The sequence below is a fragment of the Vipera ursinii genome (assembly GCF_947247035.1).
Source record: "Vipera ursinii genome assembly, chromosome: 1".
Classification (NCBI taxonomy): Eukaryota; Metazoa; Chordata; class Lepidosauria; order Squamata; family Viperidae; genus Vipera; species Vipera ursinii.
In genome coordinates, this window is record NC_139512.1 from 87,990,189 (window position 1) to 88,009,745 (window position 19,557).

At 44.3% G+C, this 19,557-nt stretch overlaps 1 protein-coding gene across 1 annotated transcript in view; it reads left to right on the top strand.

Moving 5' to 3' along the window:
* NELL1 (neural EGFL like 1) overlaps positions 1 to 19,557 on the top strand; it is a gene marked incomplete at both ends in the record, with an annotated part of 577,617 nt that overhangs the window by 237,672 nt on the left and 320,388 nt on the right. Inside the window, one exon of the mRNA XM_083355288.1 lies at positions 6,546 to 6,645. Within this exon, the coding sequence (XP_083211414.1) occupies positions 6,546 to 6,645 (100 nt within the window). The remainder of the gene's footprint in view (positions 1 to 6,545; positions 6,646 to 19,557) is intronic.

Genomic DNA, 19,557 nt, shown 5'->3' on the forward strand with positions numbered 1-19,557 from the left:
GCATTTGTAATTGACACAGATTCGGACCTCCCTGTTGGCTTTAAGTGGCGTTACAATTGGGGTCTCCCATTCACCCCCATCTACTGGCTGAAGTACTCCCTGTTCTACAACTTTATCTAACTCAGTGTCTATTTTGTGTTTAACAGCAAATGGCACCCTACAAGGTTTAATCCCCACCGGCACTACAGTACCGTATTTTCCGGCGTATAAGATGACTTTTTAACCCATGAAAATCTTTTCAAAAGTTGGGTGGTCGTCTTATACGCCGGGTCATCTTATACACCGGAAAAAAAACAAATCAGTCGAGCGTCCCCATTCTTGCAAAGCCGGGCCACCCCGCGCAACCGAGCTATCTCCGGTACGGCTCCGGGACACGGCTGGGCGGGAGCATCGGGCGGCTCTCCCCACGCAAAGGCGGTGCTGCCCGTCGGCTCTTGGCCCAAGGGGAGGGCCTCGCGGCCGCCGGACTCACCTTTCACCAGCACCGCTCTCCCCCCCGCGGGGATGCGCTTCCGCCGGGCGGTGCTGGCTGAGACGAGCCAGCAGGCAGCTGCCGTGAGCGCGGCGCTGAGGGGCAGCGGCAGGACGGCCTGGCCCAGTGCCTGCAGGACGGTCAGCAGCCCCATGCGCAGCAGCAGCCGCCGGCTCAGCAACAGGTCTGAGCTCAGGAGCCGCAGGAGAGAAAGCAATTAATTTAGTTACAAAAGAGAATAGGGATTTGTTGACTGTTGGTGGATTAGTCAGCAGACGTAAGTCCGGACGTTCAAAAAACATATGTGCAAGTTAGGAAGGGCTGCACAATTGAAATGCACACCGAGTCACACCCCTCCTTGTCTGTATTTTTCCTGTGCAGAAACTATTATACCCGCCTGTGTGTTCATAATGTTCGCCACGTGCACTGCCGGGATAGCACAGTTGCCATCATTACCACTCCAAAGCTGCGGACCCAGTCTTATTACACATTTACACAACATTTCCATCCTCTCTAGTTTTGCGAACAAGAAACAAATAGAGCACACTTGAACTGCTCGCAAAAAGATGCTTTTATTACGGATGGAGAGATGGATGAAAGATTTATTCCCAATTACATTCGCGCTCGCATGATTAAAACTACGACTGGGGTGAGGCTTTGGATTTCATCGAGGACCGCTCATTTTTCTTTGAATCCCCGTCAGAAGACATAAATGCGCAGAGCTGGCGGCCATCCAAAGGCGACCTGTTTGCGTGAAGGGGTTACCGCACTTCTAAGAATGCAGAGACTTTCCGCGTTTCGCGAGCCAGGTTCACAAACCCGAAGGTAACAGGTTGTGTGCAAAGTGGCCGCGCAGATCGCTCTGCCAACATGCCGGTGCTCGCTCGTGTGTCTACGCACGCCCTTGCTGTTGCAGTCAGTTCTTCTCGGGATGCGCGTCCTTCGAGGGTGGCTTGCAATCAGCGCGCCGTCGAGCCCATCCTATTTTTCCCCCACCCCCATTTTGAAACGAGGCTGCAAAAATAGGCAGCAGGGTGCACACGTGCACACCCTCTCTTCCCCCTTTTTAAACTCCTCGTCCAAGCGCCTCTTAAGTTGCCGGGCGTGCCCTGGCTTCTTTTTGCATGGGAAAAGGCCATGGCGCTATATCTTTGCAAGTACGCATCTTCAGCCACGCCAACACGAATTTGCGCCCAGGAAAAGCAGCCACACCGAGAGGCTGTACGCCCAGTCCAGCTCCATGAGGGGCAGGGCAGGAAGCCAGCCGGGAAGAGGGACCGGGAGCCCGGGCCGAGCGCACCTCGGCCGACAGTGAGAGGGAAGCGGCACATGAGTTCTAAAAAAGAGGCTGCTGCGCCCAATGGGAGAAGTTCAAGGCCTTGGGGGGGGGAAGCAGGAGGGGTGCCGGCCGTGGCAGGGTGGCGGCTGCCCTCCGGCGCTGCCTGCTGCCCGGGAAACGCTGCGCCTCGGGGGCCGGCAGAAGCGCGGGAGCAGCGGGAGGTCCGGCGGGGCCAGTCGGGCCTTCGCCTCCTCTGCGACGGACAGGGAGGGCAGGGCATGTAAGTGTTTTCCGGCGTATAAGACGGAAAACCTTGAAAATCTTCTTAAAAGTTGGGGGTCGTCTTATACGCCGGGTCGTCTTATACGCCGGAAAATACGGTAGGATCTAGTTTATATGTTATTGGCGGGCCCGTGTATGTCCCCAGAGCTGAGTCAAACACATTTGCAAAATCCTCGCATACTGTTGCTAGACTCGCGACTTGCATCCGGTTGATCCCGGTTACTTGCCTAGTGCATCAAACCAGTTGAGCCTGATCAGGCTCATTCACTGGCCCCCTACTATGACAACGTCCAGGTGGCCAGAAAACCCCTTAAATTTAATGGCTAATGTGGCCTCACCCTTGACTGCGACTCTAGCATTCTGGAAGTTGGTTAGTACAATGTCAGATAGCCTCAGCTTGGCCCATCTCTTGCTGTGATTGCAGACAAAATTCAATGTCTCATGTGAAATAATGGATATGGCTGAGCCCATGTCCAGCTCCATCTTGCAGGGGACCCCTTGCAGCTCCACCTGCTGTCTGAACTTCAGCTTAATAGGGCGGTGAGCTCCCATGTGGCAAATGCTTCTGCAGCTGGAGCAAAACCCTACACTATACTGTCCTGGGGCCCTGGTACCTCTCCTCATCAGAATGTCTGACTGGCGATTTAATTGCCGGTCCCTTTGGCGACCTCTGCAGATAGATGCTATGTGGCCGGTCTTTCCGCAGGCCCGACACATGGCTGTCCGGAACCTACAGTCCATGCGTTGGTGGCAGCCGCCACAACCTGAGCACCTAAGGAAGGGATCTGCCTTGTAAGTTGCCCCTTGTTGCTTGTCGCTGTGACACTGTTGGTCATTGTTTCTTTGTAGCTTGTTGACTTCTATGTTGTCTTCTGGGTCTTCTACATGTTCGACGTCCTCATGGTGGACGGCTTCCTTGTGCTGTGCTGTTTTGGCAGACCGCATGGCTTGTACGGCCCCGCTGGCACGTTCGTCTGCCATGATCTCTTTCAGCGTGTTTGGGAATGACAGAGTCTCTTTGGAGGAGAGTTTTTGCTGTAACTCTCAATTCCGGAGACCGCAGACAAGCTGGTCTCGTAGCCTCTCCTCGACGTCAGAGAACTGTCACAGGCATGCGGCCTGCCTCAACGCCGCGATGAATTCAGATGCGGTTTCACCTGGTTGCTGAACCCTCTGTTCAAATGCATGGGGCCAAGTGATTACCGACAGTTTGGGCAGGAAGTGGTCTCCGAGCCGTTTGTTCAAGTCCGTGAATGTTATGGACTCCAATGGCGTTGGCGTGAACAAGTTCTCTGCAATGTCGAACGTGGCTGGGCCATACACACACAGGAGCATAGCAGCCTTCAGGCCATCCTTGACAACTTGATTTGCACGTAGATAGTTCTCGACCCTGGATAGATACGAAGACCATCTTTCTGGGTGAGCTATATCAAATTCTTCCAGCTTTCCAACCTTTGCCATTTCTGCTGGTCTTCACGGCTGGGGCTCGTTGTCTTCTTGTCCTGCTCCTCCGTTGCCCAGGGACTGGTCCTCTGGGCGCGTGGTCGCTAGTGTGGCTGTGCTAGGCCGACTGTAGGGGGGAATTGCTTTTCCTACCAGGCGTGTTCGGCCTCTCCCCTAGTGACTCTTCAGCAAATTTGGAGGAGCAGGAGCCCACATTCGTCACCTGTGCTAGATACTGGGTTCATTACTTGATTGACGAGATGAGGTGAGTGAGTTCAGCAAGATTCATTCTTTATTCAGGTGCAGAAACTGAACTGAGAAACAGGGCTGCAAATGCAGCAATTTATACCCTGGCCTTTAGGTGTCGGCCAATAGGTTTAAAGCAACCTACTGCCGCCCTAGAAGCAGCCAATGGCGGCACTGGAGACGTGTTGTCTAAGGAGCTGGGAGCCGTTAGCCAGCTTCCCTGCTTAAGCAACCTTCCAGCAATTAACCCCATGTGATATACTTAGGTAAGACTAAGCCCAATACATTACAAAAGCAGTTGTAGAATATACAAGGAAATATAAATGATAAAGTTTTGGGCCAGACACATTTCAACCCAAGAATTGAACTCCTCTTATTTATGGAGCATTCATTAGTCTTTTCAAATAAATTTAACCATTATGGTTAGTACTTATTTTATTATTTATATACTAGACAATGAATATATCATGAAATAATTTTTCATTACATTAATTTATATCTCACCAAGTTCCTATTGCTGTTTATAGCAAACTTAGTTTGACATAATTTATATCACATCCCTTAATGTTTTACTTTAACTAGATTTTAGGATTTTCTGGTTTATTTTTATTTTCAATAGTTTAGACCACATGAGGTAAACATATGTAAAATTTTCGCTCTATAGAATAATTTTACTTTTGTTATGTGCTTTTTGTTTGTAAAATAAAAGGAATGTAATGTATCCTACTTACTCTTTCAGTTTGAGGTGTTTTCAGTTTTAAACTTTTAAAAATAACTTTGGCTTATTGTGCTAAAATAATGGAAAATACTTAGACATTTGCAAAAATATATTTTTTTGTGCAGAGATATGGGTTGAATTCATAGCCATAATGAACAGAATTGCATGCATTATACTATTAGTGACACAAATGCTTCATTATGAACAAGCTGATCAAAATGAGAGTAGATTCTGGTTTCCAAGAGAACTGTTTTTCTATTTGCCTGGTCATGTCTTCAAGCATTGTGTAATATACAGTACACATATAATATGCTATGCATACTGTTGTGCAGAAGCTCCCCCCCCGGGGTTGTGTATCTGTCCTTCATACCTGCTGCATGTTCCATGGAAAGACCTATATTTTAAAGGAGATCAGAGTTGCAAAAATGTGTAACATTCATGCTCTGAATTATTATTTTTTTAGAATACAGTCTGAAAGAACTGCTAACATTTAAGATCCCTGCATCACTAGAAAAAGGTTGCCTTTTTCATTTCAGCATTTAAAAAGTAGACATTGTATTTTGGGCAAAATTATTATAGTGAAATGAGTTTTTTGTACTGTGTATAGGGATCCATTGTTGTATTTACTGGTTGTTTGTTTGTTTGTTTGTTTTTACATTTATGTAGCCACCCTTCTCACCAAAGCAACTCTGGGTGATGAATAACATTGCAAAGTAAAAACAATATTAGAACTAATAAAACACACAACACAACATCCAAGAAAAACAACAGCTTGGAATACAGACAAGCACCAAATAATATTAAACATCTGGGCTTCACTCATTTCCCATGTCTGGGCAAATAGGCAGGTCTTCAGTATTTTTTGGATGACCAGCAGTGTGGAGATAATCTGATCTCAGGTGATAAGATTTTCTGCAGAATAGGTGCCAGGACAAGAAGGCAACCTTCCCTGATCTTGCAATTTTGTCTTCTTTAATTGACAAAACCTAACATACACTTCCTGTTAGACCAAATAGGATGGCTACAAGCCACTAAAGAAAGGCTAATGATTTGTCGATAATTAAGAAAATACTGGACTGTGTGGAAATGGATAGACTCACATTGAGAATTAAAGAAAAAGAAGACACAGAATACTTTCAAACATGGAATTTATTCTATCAATGGTTGGAAAAATGATATAGAGAGTAAGAACTTAACTTTTATGACTAAGCAAAAATCAACCCAGTCAATTCATTGTTCATTAAGCACAAATGAATTGTAATGATAGAAAATTAATAAAATACTTTTTTAAAAAAAGGAAGGTTAATGATTTGTTTGTGACTCATATAAGGGACGCGGTGGCTCAGTGGGTTAGGACGCTGAGCTTGTCGATCAGATGGTCGGCAGTTTGGTGGGTCGAATCCCGAGTGCCGCGTAGCAGAGTGAGCGCCTGCTACTCGTCCCAGCTTCTGCCAACCTAGCAGTTCTAAAGCACGTAAAAATGCAAGTAGAAAAATAGGAACCACTACGGTGGGAAGGTAACAGCGTTCCGTGCGCCTTTGGCATCTAGTCATGCCGGCCACATGACCACGGAGACATCCTCGGATGAGCGCTGGCTCTTCGGCTTTGAAACGGAGATGAGCACCGGCCCCTAGAGTTGGAAACAAATAGCACGCACGTGCGGGGGAACCTTTACCTTCACATATAATAAAATGTGTACATGAACTGTATAGATTGAAGAATGCCAAATTTCTAGATTCTGAATTTTGCAATAGATTAAAATGAAGCCATAGATTGAAGCTCAAATTTAGGTCTAAAGTGACTTCAGTAACAAATGAAACAAATAATAACAATAAAAACCAATAGCATCAATGGAAAATTGATTCATGAAAATAGTTAAATAGAATATAGAAAGTATAATAAGCTGTGCAGTCTTGAATTTAAGAATAATGCCATTTTTAACTTTGGCAATACAAATGGTGTTGTGTGAAATGTGTTTAGCTTATGAAATGTATCTGACAGTTTATAATGTTGTTGGTAAAGACCATTCATGTTATAACTTCAGAATTATGAGTTGACCGTGTAACTTTCATTTTTATCAATTATGAATCATTGTTTATTTCCAGAATGGAATTTTAGTAAGAGTAACAGAGACCTGTCCTCCGCTGAACTGCTCAGAAAAAGACTATATACTCCCAGAGAATCAGTGCTGCAGTGTTTGTAAAGGTAAGTAGGATGCTGCGTGGATTTTTGACAATTTAAGCGGTTTTTGAGTAGTTTATTGAATTTAGAGTGGAAGAATTTTATAGGTTCTATGATGTTTCTTTGAACAGATTTTATTTAGCTAAATGAAGCTTCCTAGACATAGAATCAGAAAACAACATTATTATTCCACTAGGAATAAGAAGACCATATAGGAGAACCACATAGGGTTTCAACTTATAGGCCATACACAACTTCCCAGCATTCCCCACATCACACCACTTAAATTAAGTTATAACATAGCTGAATTTCAGAATTTTAAGATAGAAGTGTGTTTTATGATGATTATGGCAATGATTTGCCTCCCAAAAGATCTCTGCTACTATTTCTACCCTAATTCTTTAAAATAAGATATGGGCCAAAAAATGATTCCCATCTCTTTTGATGGCATCATAAAATCCCAGTCCCTCAAATGCTGCTGTGTTCCATGAATGAAGCCTGAAGTTATAATTTTTCCACCCAGTGTGGTTTAAAAACAGCAGATTCACAAAATTATGAAATGTATTAAAACATGAGCCATCAAAGAAACATTATTAAGGTTATGCATCAAGAAATCTGTTTATTTTTAACAGCTGTTGTTGTTAGCTGCGAAGTCGTGTCCGACCCATCGCGACCCTATGGACAATGTTCCTCCAGGCCTTCCTGTCCTCTACCATCTTCTGGAGTCCATTTAAGCTCACGCCTACAGCTTCAGTGACTCCATCCAGCCACCTCATTCTCTGTCGTCCCCTTCTTCTATTGCCCTCGATCTTTCCCAGCATTAGGCTCTTCTCCAGTGAGTCCTTCCTTCTCATTAGGTGGCCAAAGTATTTGAGTTTTAGCTTCAGGATCTGGCCTTCTAAAGAGCAGTCAGGGTTTATCTCCTCTAGGACTGACCGGTTTGATCGCCTTGCAGTCCAAGGGACTCGCAGGAGTCTTCTCCAGCACCATAGTTCAAAGGCCTCAATTCTTTGGCGCTCAGCCTTTCTTATGGTCCAACTTTCACTGCCATACATTGCAACTGGGAAGACCATAGCCTTGACTATACGCACTTTTGTTGACAGGGTGATGTCTCTGCTTTTTAGTGTGCTGTCTAGATTTGCCATGGCTTTCCTCCCCAGGAGCAAGCGTCTTTTAATTTCTTGGCTACAGTCCCCATCTGCAGTGATCTTGGAGCCCAGGAAAATAAAATCTGTCACTACCTCCATTTCTTCCCCATCTATTTGCCAGGAATTGAGAGGGCCAGATGCCATGATCTTGGTTTTCTTAATGTTAAGTTTCAACCCAAGTTTTGCACTCTCCTTCTTCACCCGCAACAAGAGGCTCTTTAGTTCTTCTTCACTTTCTGCCATTAGAGTGGTATCATCTGCGTATCTTAGGTTGTTGATATTTCTTCCGGCAATCTTAATTCCAACTTTTGATTCATCTAGCCCTGCCTTTCTCATGATGTGCTCTGCATATAAGTTAAATAGGCAGGGTGACAGTATACAGCCTTGCCGGACTCCTTTCCCAATTTTGAACCAATCAGTGGTTCCGTGTCCAGTTCTCACTGTTGCTTCTTGACCCGCATATAGGTTTCTCAAGAGACAAATAAGATGGTCTGGTACTCCCATCTCTTTAAGAACTTGCCACAGTTTGTTATGATCCACACAATCAAAGGCTTTAGCATAGTCAATGAAGCAGAAGTAGATGTTTTTCTGGAACTCCCTAGCTTTCTCCATGATCCAGCGTATGTTGGCAATTTGATCTCTAGTTCCTCTGCCTCTTCGAAATCCTGCCTGTACTTCTGGTAGTTCTCGATCCACATACTGCTGAAGTCTAGCTTGTAGGATTTTAAGCATGACTTTACTAGCATGAGAAATGAGTGCAATGGTGCGATAGTTTGAACATTCTTTGGCACTGCCTTTCTTTGGAATTGGAATGTAAACTGATCTTTTCCAATCCTGTGGCCACTGTTGAGTTTTCCAAATTTGCTGGCAAATTGAGTGTAGCACTTTTACTGCACTGTCTTTTAAGATTTTGAATAGCTCAGCTGGAATACTGTCACCTCCACTAGCTTTGTTGTTGCTCAGCTTTTCTAAGGCCCACTTCACTTCACATTCTAGGATGTCTGGCTCGAGGTCAGTGACCAACTCATTGTGATTATCTGGGACATTAAGCTCATTCTTGTATAGTTCTTCTGTGTAATTTTGCCACCTCTTCTTAATCTCTTCTGCCTCTGTTAGGTCCCTGCCATTTTGGTCCTTTATCATGCCCATTTTTGCATTAAACGTTCCCTTCATCTCTCCAATTTTCTTGAAAAGATCTCTGGTCCTCCCTATTCTATTGTTTTCTTCTATTTCTTTGCACTGTTCATTTAAGAAGGCATTCTTATCTCTTCTAGCTATTCTCTGGAATTCTGCATTCAATTGGGCATATCTATGTTTTTCTCCCTTGCCTTTTGCTTCCCTCCTTTCCTCAGCTATTTGCAAAGCTTCCTCAGACAGCCATTTTGCTTTCTTGCATTTCTTTTTCTTTGGGATGGTTTTGGTTGCTACCTGTTGTACAATGTCGCGAACCTCTGTCCATAGTTCTTCAGGCACTCTGTCTATCAGATCTAATTCCTTAAATCTATTTGTCACCTCTACTGTATATTCAACAGGGATATGATTTAATTCATACCTGAGTGGCCTAGTGCTTTTCCCTACTTTCTTCAGTTTAAGCTTAAACTTTGCAAGGAGAAGCTCATGATCTGAGCCACAGTCAGCTCCTGGTCTTGTTTTTACTGACTGTATAGAGCTTCTCCATCTTTGGCTGCAGAGCATATAGTCAATCTGATTTCTGTGTTGACCGTCTGGTGATGTCCATGTGTAGAGCCGTCTCTTGGGTTGTTGGAAAAGAGTGTTTGCTATGACCATCGTATTCTCTTGACAAAATTCTATCAGCCTGTGCCCTGCTTCATTTTGTACTCCAAGGCCAAACTTGCCTGTTATTCCAGTTATCTTTTGGCTTCCTACTTTAGCATTCCAATCCCCCATGATGATAAGGACATCATTTTTTGGTGTTAGTTCTATAAGGTGCTGTAGGGCTTCATAGAACTGGTCAATTTCATCCTCTTCAGCACTGGTGGTTGGGGCATAGACTTGGACTACTGTGATATTGAATGGTTTGCCTTGGATTCGAACTGAGATCATTCTGTCATTTTGAGGATTGTATCCCAGTATTGCTTTTCCTACTCTTTTATTGACTATCAAGGCTACTCCATTTCTTCTGAGGGATTCTTGCCCGCAGTAGTATACCTGATGGTCATCTGAATTAAATTCACCCATTCCTGTCCATTTTAGTTCGCTGATACCTAAGATGTCGATGTTCAGTCTTGTCATCTCTTGTTTGACCACGTCCAGCTTTCCTTGATTCATGGATCTTACATTCCAGGTTCCTATGGAGAAAAAATCTTTACAGCATCGGACTTTCCTTTCACCACCAGACACATCCACAGCTGAGCGTCCTTTCGGCTTTGGCCCAGTCGCTTCATTCTTTCTGGCGCTACTAGTACTAGCCCTCTGCTCTTCCCCAGTAGCATATTGGACGCCTTCCGACCTGAGGGGCTCATCTTCCAGCGTCATATCGTTTTGCCTTTTGGTACTGTCCATAGGGTTTTCATGGCAAAGATACTGGAGTGGGTTGCCATTTCCTTCTCCAGTGGATCACGTTTTGTCAGAACTCTCGGCTATGACCTGTCCGTCTTGGGTGGCCCTGCACGGCATAGCTCATAGCTTCATTGAATTACGCAAGCCCCTTCGCCACGACAAGGCAGTAATCCATGAAGGGGTTTTAACAGCTAGGTTTATCCAAATGCTAAAATAAATAAAACTGTGACACCTATCTAATATCAGCAGGAAATATATTTCTATCAGATGGATGCTATTATTCATCACGGTTGCATCACAAAGCAGTGGGACGTGTAGCATATAAAGAAAGGTATATGGAAGAAAGCAATCCTTAAAACACCCAGACGGCAAGCCATTTAGATATTGTAAACTAAACCCAAATCTGAACCCCACATTCATAAAAAAGCCAATTGGCTCAAATCAAAGAAATGTATTTATATTACGTTAAAAATTTGGTAGTAATTTTTAATTTTCTGAGGCAATTAATAGAACAAAATATGGCAGTGAAAAATAAATGTTTATTTCTCCTTAATAACAGCATTTTTTCCAGATGTGTTATTTTTAGTATTGCCATATATAACTATATTTCAGTTAGTGCTCCTTCCTTCCAGCAATTAACCCCATGTGATATACTTAGGTAAGACTAAGCCCAATACATTACAAAAACAGTTGTAGAATATACAAGGAAATATAAATGATGAAGTTTTGGGCCAGACACATTTCAACCCAAGAATTGAACTCCTTTTATTTATGGAGCATTCATTAGTCTTTTCAGAGAAATTTAACCATTATGGTTAGTACTTATTTTATTATTATATACTAGACAATGAATATATCATGAAATAATTTTTCATTACATTAATTTATATCTCACCAAGTTCCTATTGCTGTTTATAGCAAACTTAGTTTGACATAATTTATATCACATCCCTTAATGTTTTACTTTAACTAGATTTTAGGATTTTCTGGTTTATTTCTCCTTAATAACAGCATTTTTCCCAGATGTGTTATTTTTAGTATTGCCATATATAACTATATTTCAGTTAGTGCTCTATTATAGCTGTATTTCAAATTCTGTAGATATAATTTCAAGACTCTCAGGTACAAGGCTGGTGTTTCAGCAGGATTTATAGAAATTTTCCAAACCTAGTCTGAAAGTAGTACATTCATAATTATAAAACACCACAATTGTATTTTTTCCATTTTTGCATATAAAAATAATGTAGAATAATTCTAAGTATTCAGATTGATATGTAATTATTATTGCAGTTAATTCTCTTTTGCTATTTTTAAAAACTAAAATAATTGATAGTTTGTCTCATAAGCCACCTGGAGTCAACAAGAATGAGTTGAGCACCCATTTAAATTTTCTTAAATAATAAATAAGTAGAAAGGTGCAATAATTTCTTCATGGTAACCAGAGTAGGTTTTGTGATTTTTCCCTGTTGCCACAATTTGGGACTGGAGTATGTATGATAATGTGTGTGTGATGAATGTGATGATTTTTTTCCTGGAAGAAAAAGTTTTACCACATCATTCTGTGTCATGCTATTTGGTGTTTTATAATGATATATATATCTATTGATCTTTTACAGTCTGCTCAGAAATAACTTTCATTGTTATGACTGAGATAGGGACGTGGTGGCTCAGTGGGTTAGGACACTGAGCTTGTCGATCAGATGGTCGGCAGTTTGGCGGGTCGAATCCCGAGTGCCGTGTAACAGAGTGAGTGCCTGTTACTTGTCCCAGCTTCTGCCAACCTAGCAGTTCGAAAGCACGTAAACGTGCAAGTAGAAAAATAGGGACCACTAAGGTGGGAAGGTAACAGCATTCCGTGCGCCTTTGGCGTCTAGTCATGCTGGCCACATGACCATGGAAACATCTTCGGACAAGCACTGGCTCTTCGGCTTTGAAACGGAGATGAGCACCGGCCCCTAGAGTCGGAAACAACTAGCATGCATGTGCGGGGGAACCTTTACCTTTACCTATAGCTGAAATATAAAATGGGACTTATTTTAGAACAGATTTTAATACGTTTGGGTTACTGTCTATATGGAAACATACAATGAGAGGTAGTAATGTCTTCTATTAATCCTCATAATTTACTTACATAAAAAAGATTTATAATTTATTTGAGTGGCTGCTTTAGGAGACACATTAGAGAACAGTGTTCTCACTTCTTTGAATTTAGCCCTAAGATTAGACTGTTTCTAGAGAATACAGTAGATATAAAATTCTAGCAAGTTGCTGTGGGAGGTATAAAATCTAGTGAATTATTGTGAGATCTGAATTATTTCTACAACTTAATTTTTATTAAATATTAAGTAGATGCTGAAAAATATGAATTTAATCACTCTACTGCAAGAAATGAGGTTGCCTACTTAAAAAGAATTCTTTGAGACACAATTTTTCTTCTCAGGAACAGCTGTTTGAGTTCACATAGTGTGCATGTACTTATCTGTCAGGTATTTGTCAGAATGACATGCAAATATGTAAACTAAATGTTTGTGCTGAAGACGGTAGGAAAGATAGGCTTGTGATGGTTTTTCTTTTTCTGTTTTTAGGAAAGGGAGGGGAAAAAACCAGTTCTAGTCACCTCTTATATTTATTTAGGCATAACTTTTTCCAAGACTTGATCTTGGGCCTGCCATCATCAATGGATTACACTTAGAGCAAAAGCTCATTTGAATTTACTGCTTAAAGTAACAAATCATAGTTACCCAGGGTCCCTAGCCCCATTAATTAAAGTATATAAAGTTTGGGGTCTATTCTCAACCACAGTTCTAGAACAAACACAGTCCCAGCATTTGAGATGTATTTTGGGTGTAGATCTAAGAACGTCTGCTTCAGCAGTTAGAGCTGAATTGGGAATTCATACAATTGATGCAGGGTGCCGTCAGCCAAGCAATGCCGGCTGGCGACCCCCAGGGGGAGAGCCTTCTCTGTGGGCGCACCGACCCTCTGGAATGAACTGCCCCCGGAGCTGAGGATGGCAATAATAATTTGTTTCTGGAGCTTTGCACTTTGATATGGCCCAAGGGCAAATCAATAAAATAAATAAATAAATAAGGAAAGAGAGGCTTGTGATGGTTTTTCTTTTTCTGTTTTTAGGAAAGGGAGAAAAAAAAACACCCCACACAGTTCTAGTGACCTTTTATAAATCCCTTAAATGTTCTTGTGTTACACTTCCTTGACAGAAAGGGTAATATCAGCATGATTTTAATAAGTACTTTGCACATATTATGTAGCTATACAAGCATTTTCAGAATTTTGACTTTGGAATTCTAAGCTTTGGAATTTATATATCTATTTTTAGAAATTAAGAGCAGGTCTTATAATGATCACATTTGATTGTGATGTAAAGTCATCATTTAAAAAGAGGTGTAGGAACTGAACTATATAGCCTTCAATCTCCCATTTTACAAGGGTGGGGATAAGATTTTAGAAGGCTTTGCTTCTTCTTTTAATTAAATCTCATTTTACCATTGGTTGTTTAGCTATGCTTAGTTTCAGTGAAGCCACATTTGTGGCTTTTTAAAATTGTGGTGTTAATTACAGTTTGTTGCTTAGATGATACCTCACACAGTAATGAAACAAAAGCAAATCTTCTGGTCTTTTCTTCCCAATTACATGAAGAAGAAGAAAAAAGGTGTGGTGTCTGAGCTGAAGGTTACTGTGATTTGGGGTGATTGTGAATGTAGTTAGTGAGTCATTCGAATAAATGTTCTCTAGGAGTTCAGAGAGGAGCCTTTTTTATGGGTGTCAGACTGATATGATATTTGGCATTCAAACCACGTGTGGTATTGTTACAATCTTTCCCCAATCATTATAGGCATGATTTGACTGAAGAAGTTTTAGGATACTTAATGGTGTGAATTTTAATTAGCTTGAGGAATTAAGTAATCTTCAATAATTATAGGCATTCTGGATCTTTGTTTTCAAAATATCCTCCAAACTTTGCAATATGACAGACTGAATTGGGTTTTTTTTAAAGTTCTTTTTAGTTGTTTTGAATATTTGCCAATTTGAATTGTAATGTTAAATAGTGATTTAGTAGTTTTGATACATTCATTCATAGATTTATTGTATTTGTTTATTTTAATTCTGCACTGCCATGAATCTTTTTGCATTGCCATGGATCATTGTGGATTGTGGTAGTGTAAGTAAAATAAATAAAAATTAACGGGGAACCTTTTTTTCTTGCCCTCATTGATAAATAAACTAGATAGAGCTATCTCTCTAACACAGAACAACACCAGTTTTGATTGTGGATTAAATTGGCATTTCATCATATGACCTGGGAAATTTTCAGTGGCTGCCTCTATGCTTTGGGATTTCCTCTTTATGGAGAGGAAATTTATCTTTCTTCTTGGGTTTCAGAGAAAACAGTTAAGAATTGCCTTTCCCAGCAGCCTCAAGAAAACGCTATATAGCAGTGGTGGTGAACCTATGGCACGTATGCCAGAGGCGGCATGCAGAGCCATCTCTGTGGGCATGCATGCCGTCACCCCAGCCCCGCCTTCCCTGTGGCCACCTCCTCACCACAGCCCCCCTGGAGGAGAGTTGCCCCCAGGCATGACCCACGGGGAGCAGTGCAGCTAAGGACATGGCAGCTGGGCAACAAGGACAATATCTACCCTTGCACCCCATTATGCACAGATGATGCTGCAGGGCATAGGCAGAGGGCATGGCCACCATGTTGCTGCAGGGCCGCCTGGGCGATCTGGAGCAGGCCATGGAGGTGGTAGCTGGCCCTGTGGGCAGGTGGAGCAGTGGTGGAGCGGGAGTGGGTGAGACAGGGTGATGTGGGTGGGGACAGAGTGGGCGGGGTGGAGTGGGGATGGGAGGGGCAGTTTTTGGGCGCTCGGTATCTAAAAGGTTCGCCATCACTGCTATATAGGAATGTGAGGGTGCTTAGGTAGACACATAACTTTGTATGTGTGTTTTTTTTCTTTGTTCCTTTTAATGTTGTTGGAACTTATTTAGATAGAATATTTATTTTTGTGTTGGAAAAGTTCTGTTCATGACATTTAAGTCCAGTTGACTGGAATTCTATTCCAGTTGTTTGAACTATTCTGTTCAATTCTTAAATGTGTGAAATAAATATAAATAAATAATAAATATATTGTTGACTTCTTGGAGCTTTTCTGAAAGGGCAGCACACAAGTAAAGTGAGCAAGAAAGTAAGTTAAATTCAAAAAGGCCTCTATTATTCAGTATTTTCAATGGAAATAATATGCATTACACATCAAGGTAGTATAGTAAACTAAATTTCTCATCCTATCCACACACTGTAGTTCTGACATTTATATTTCAGACAATCTTTTCTTGATTACCTTCAGGAATGAAATCATAAGAAAAGATATCTCATAGTTCAGAATGCTTCCCATAAATGGAATTGTTAGCTCAACAGTTTTGTTTGGAGTGATAGCAGTCATATAAAACAGGGGTAGCAAACTGCCGGCCTGCAGACTGGATGTGTCATGCCAAAACTGCACCCACCCCATTGCCGGCAATGGGAAAAAAAAGTCGCTACATTACGACATGTCATGTGACATTGTGAGTTTATTTATTTATTTATTTTATTAAATTTATATGCCGCCCTTCTCCCTAAGGACTCAGGGTGGCTCACAACAATAAAAATTAAAAACATAGAATAGAAAATTTAAAAAAGAATTAAACAATAAATACAATAATTGTATGACAATTTAAAAACCAGTAAAAAGCTAATTAAAACCATAGTCAGTCCAGCCCCGCTTGTTGGAACAACCACGTCTTCAGGTCATGGTGGAAGGACTGAAGGTCAGGGGTCGTCTGCAGCTCCGGGAGCAATTCATTCCAGAGGGTCGGCGCACCCACAGAGAAGGCTTTCCCCCTGGGGGTTGCCAGCAAGCATTGCCTGGCCGACGGCACCCTGAGGAGGCCGACTCTGTGGGAGCAAACCGAACGATGGGAGGTTGACAATGGCAGCAAGTGGTCTTGCAAGTATCCCGGGCCTAAGCCATGTAGGGCTTTAAAGGTTATTACCAGCACCTTGAATCATACCCGGAGGGCAACCGGAAGCCAATGAAGCTCGCGCAGGAGTGGTGTAACATGGGAGTACCGAGATACTCCCATAAGCACCAGCGCGGCCGCATTCTGCACCAGTTGAAGCCTCCAGGTGCTCTTCAAGGGCAGCCCCATGTAAAGAGCATTGCAGTAATCCAGACGAGAAGTGACGAGGGCATGGGTAACTCTGCATAGGGCATCTCGGTCCAAAAAGGGGCGCAACTGGTACACTAGGTAAACCTGTGCAAAGGCCCCCCCTGGTCACGGCCATTAGATGATCATCCAAGTTTGTTTATTTATTTATTTATTTATTTATTTATTTATTTAATTTATATACCGCCCTTCTCCCAGGGGACTCAGGGCGGTGAACAGGGCAATACATAAAAACTAGATACAAAAATTAAAATTATAAAAACATGATTAAACAATGCCCATAAAATTAATACAAATTAAAATTAAAGTTCATTTATAAAAATCCCACCCCGTCCCATCAGGCCAGGCCAGCTTGTTTAAAGAGATGGGTTTTATGATCGCGCCGGAAGGAGCGGAGATCGGGCGCCATCCGGAGCTCGACCGGAAGATGGTTCCATAAATCCGGTGCACCCACAGAGAACGCCCTCCCCCTGGGGGCCACCAGTCGGCATTCTTTGACCGGTGGCACCCTGAGGAGGCCCTCTCTGTGGGAGCGTACTGGGCGGAGGGAAGTTGATGCCGGCTGCAGGTGCTCCCCAAGGTATTCCGGACCCATGCCATGAAGGGCTTTGTAGGTCATTACCAACACCTTGAACCTCACCCGGAAGACAACTGGTAGCCAATGCAGCTCGTGGAGCAAAGGTGTGACATGGGAGTATCGGGAAACTCCCAGTACAACTCTTGCGGCTGCATTCTGTACCAGTTGGAGCCTCCGAGTGGTATTAAAGGGTAGCCCCATGTAGAGAGCGTTGCAGTAATCAAGACGAGAGGTCACGAGCGCATGAGTGACCGTACGTAAGGCATCCCGGTCTAGATAGGGCCGCAACTGGCGCACCAGGCGAACCTGGGCGAAGGCCCCCCTAGTCACAGCTACAATATGGTCTTCTAAGGAGAGTTGTGAATCTAGGAGGACTCCCAAGTTGCGAGCCCTATCTACAGGAGGTAATGACTCACCCCCCATAGTGAGGGGTGGGATATCCTGAATATCCCGAGATGCCGGTACGCACAGCCACTCAGTCTTGTCAGGGTTGAGTCGAAGCCTGTTCCTCCCCATCCAGACCCGGACCGCCTCCAGGCACCGGGACATCACATCGAGGGCATCACTGGGGTGGTTTGGGGTCAAAATGAAAAGTTGGGTATCATCAGCATACTGATGATACCCAACTCCAAAACCACGAATGATCTCACCCAGCGGTTTCATGTAGATGTTGAACAGGAGAGGCGAGAGGACCGACCCCTGAGGGACTCCACAAACGAGAGGCCTCGCGGTCGACCTCTGCCCCCCTGCCAACACCGACTGCGAGCGTCCCAGGAGATAGGAGGAGAACCACTGAAGAACCGTGCCTCCCACTCCCAATCCCCTGAGACGCCGCAGCAGGATACCATGGTCGATGGTATCGAAAGCCGCTAAGAGGTCAAATAGGACTAGGACAGAGGAATATCCCCTGTCCCGAGCCCTCCAGAGATCATTCACCAGTGCGACCAATGCCGTCTCCGTGCTGTACCCGGGCCTGAAGCCCGATTGGTACGGGTCTAGATAATCCGCTTCATCCAGGACCAGAGGGAGCAAGAAAGCGAAGGTTGGACGAAAGTTATTCAAGACAGCCAGGTCCAAGGCAGGCTTCTTGAGGAGAGGTCTTACCACCGCCTCTTTCAAGGCGGCAGGAAAACTACCCTCACTCAAAGAGGCAGATATAACCACCTGGAACCAGCCTCGTGTCCCCTCCCGGGCTGCATAAACCAGCCAGGAAGGGCACGGGTCCAATAAACATGTGGTGGAGCTCAGCTTCCCCATGATCCTGTCCACTTCCTCCAGAGTTACAGGATCGAACTCCTCCCAGGTGACATTGACAAGACCGCTTGTGTCCTGATCATCCGATACTGCCGAGTCGGAGTCCAAACCGGTCCGAATCCGAGCAATTTTGTCCGACAGATGTTGACTAAATTCCTCGGCACGCCCCTGCAAGGGTTCCTTACTCACCTCCTGATTAAGGAGGGAGCGGGTCACCCTAAACAGGGCGGCCGGGCGATTATCTGTGGACGCTCTCTAGGCCCCATCTCCGACGCTTCATCTCCCGGAGCTCCACGGAGAACCATGGAGCCGAATGGGATCTGCGCCGGGTCAGGGGCCGCAAGGGTACAACTCGGTCAAGTGCCTCCGTGGCCGTCCTTTCCCAGGCTTCCACTAAGGCATCTGCCGAGCTGTGAGCTGAGGAGGCAGGTGGGGACCCCAGTGCTGCCTGGAACCTCTCAGGGTCCATTAAGCGCCTGGGGCGGAACCATCTAGTTGGCTCAACAACCCCATGGTGGGGAGTGGCAAAACGGAAGACCAGCCGCAGGAGATGATGATCGGTCCATGACAGGGGCATAACAATTGGGGAGCCCCCACCAAGATCATCTAACCACCAACCAGATAAGAAAACCAAGTCAAGGGTGTGGCCTCCCTCATGAGTCGGTCCATGAATTACCTGCGTCAGGTCTATGGCCGTCATGGAAGCCATGAACTCCCGAGCTAACTCAGATGCTCCTCCCAGGGATGGTAGATTGAAGTCTCCCAAAACCATAAGTTTGGGAAACTCAATCACCAGCCCTGAGAGGATATCGAGAAGCTCAGGCAGGGCTGCTGCTGCGCGACTAGGCGAAAGGTACACCAGCAGCAAGCCCAACTGCGCCCTAGGACCAAACCTCAATAAGAGAGGTTCACACCCGACTATCTGAGGAACGGTGGCCTCCTGCGGACATAAGGTCTCCCTCATAACCACAGCCACTCCCCCACCCCTATCCTGAGTCCGAGGCCAGTGTAGCACCCGGAAGCCTGGTGGGCAAAGATCAACCAGGGGGATACCACCCTCTGGGCCCAACCAGGTTTCCGTGATGCAGGCCAGGTCCGCATGCTCACCCTCGACCAGATCCCGGACGAGAGGAGCCTTGTTAGCAACGGACCTGGCATTCAGGTACACCAGCCGGAGCTCAGGTGGCTGCACATCCCCGCTCCCAGAACCTTGGG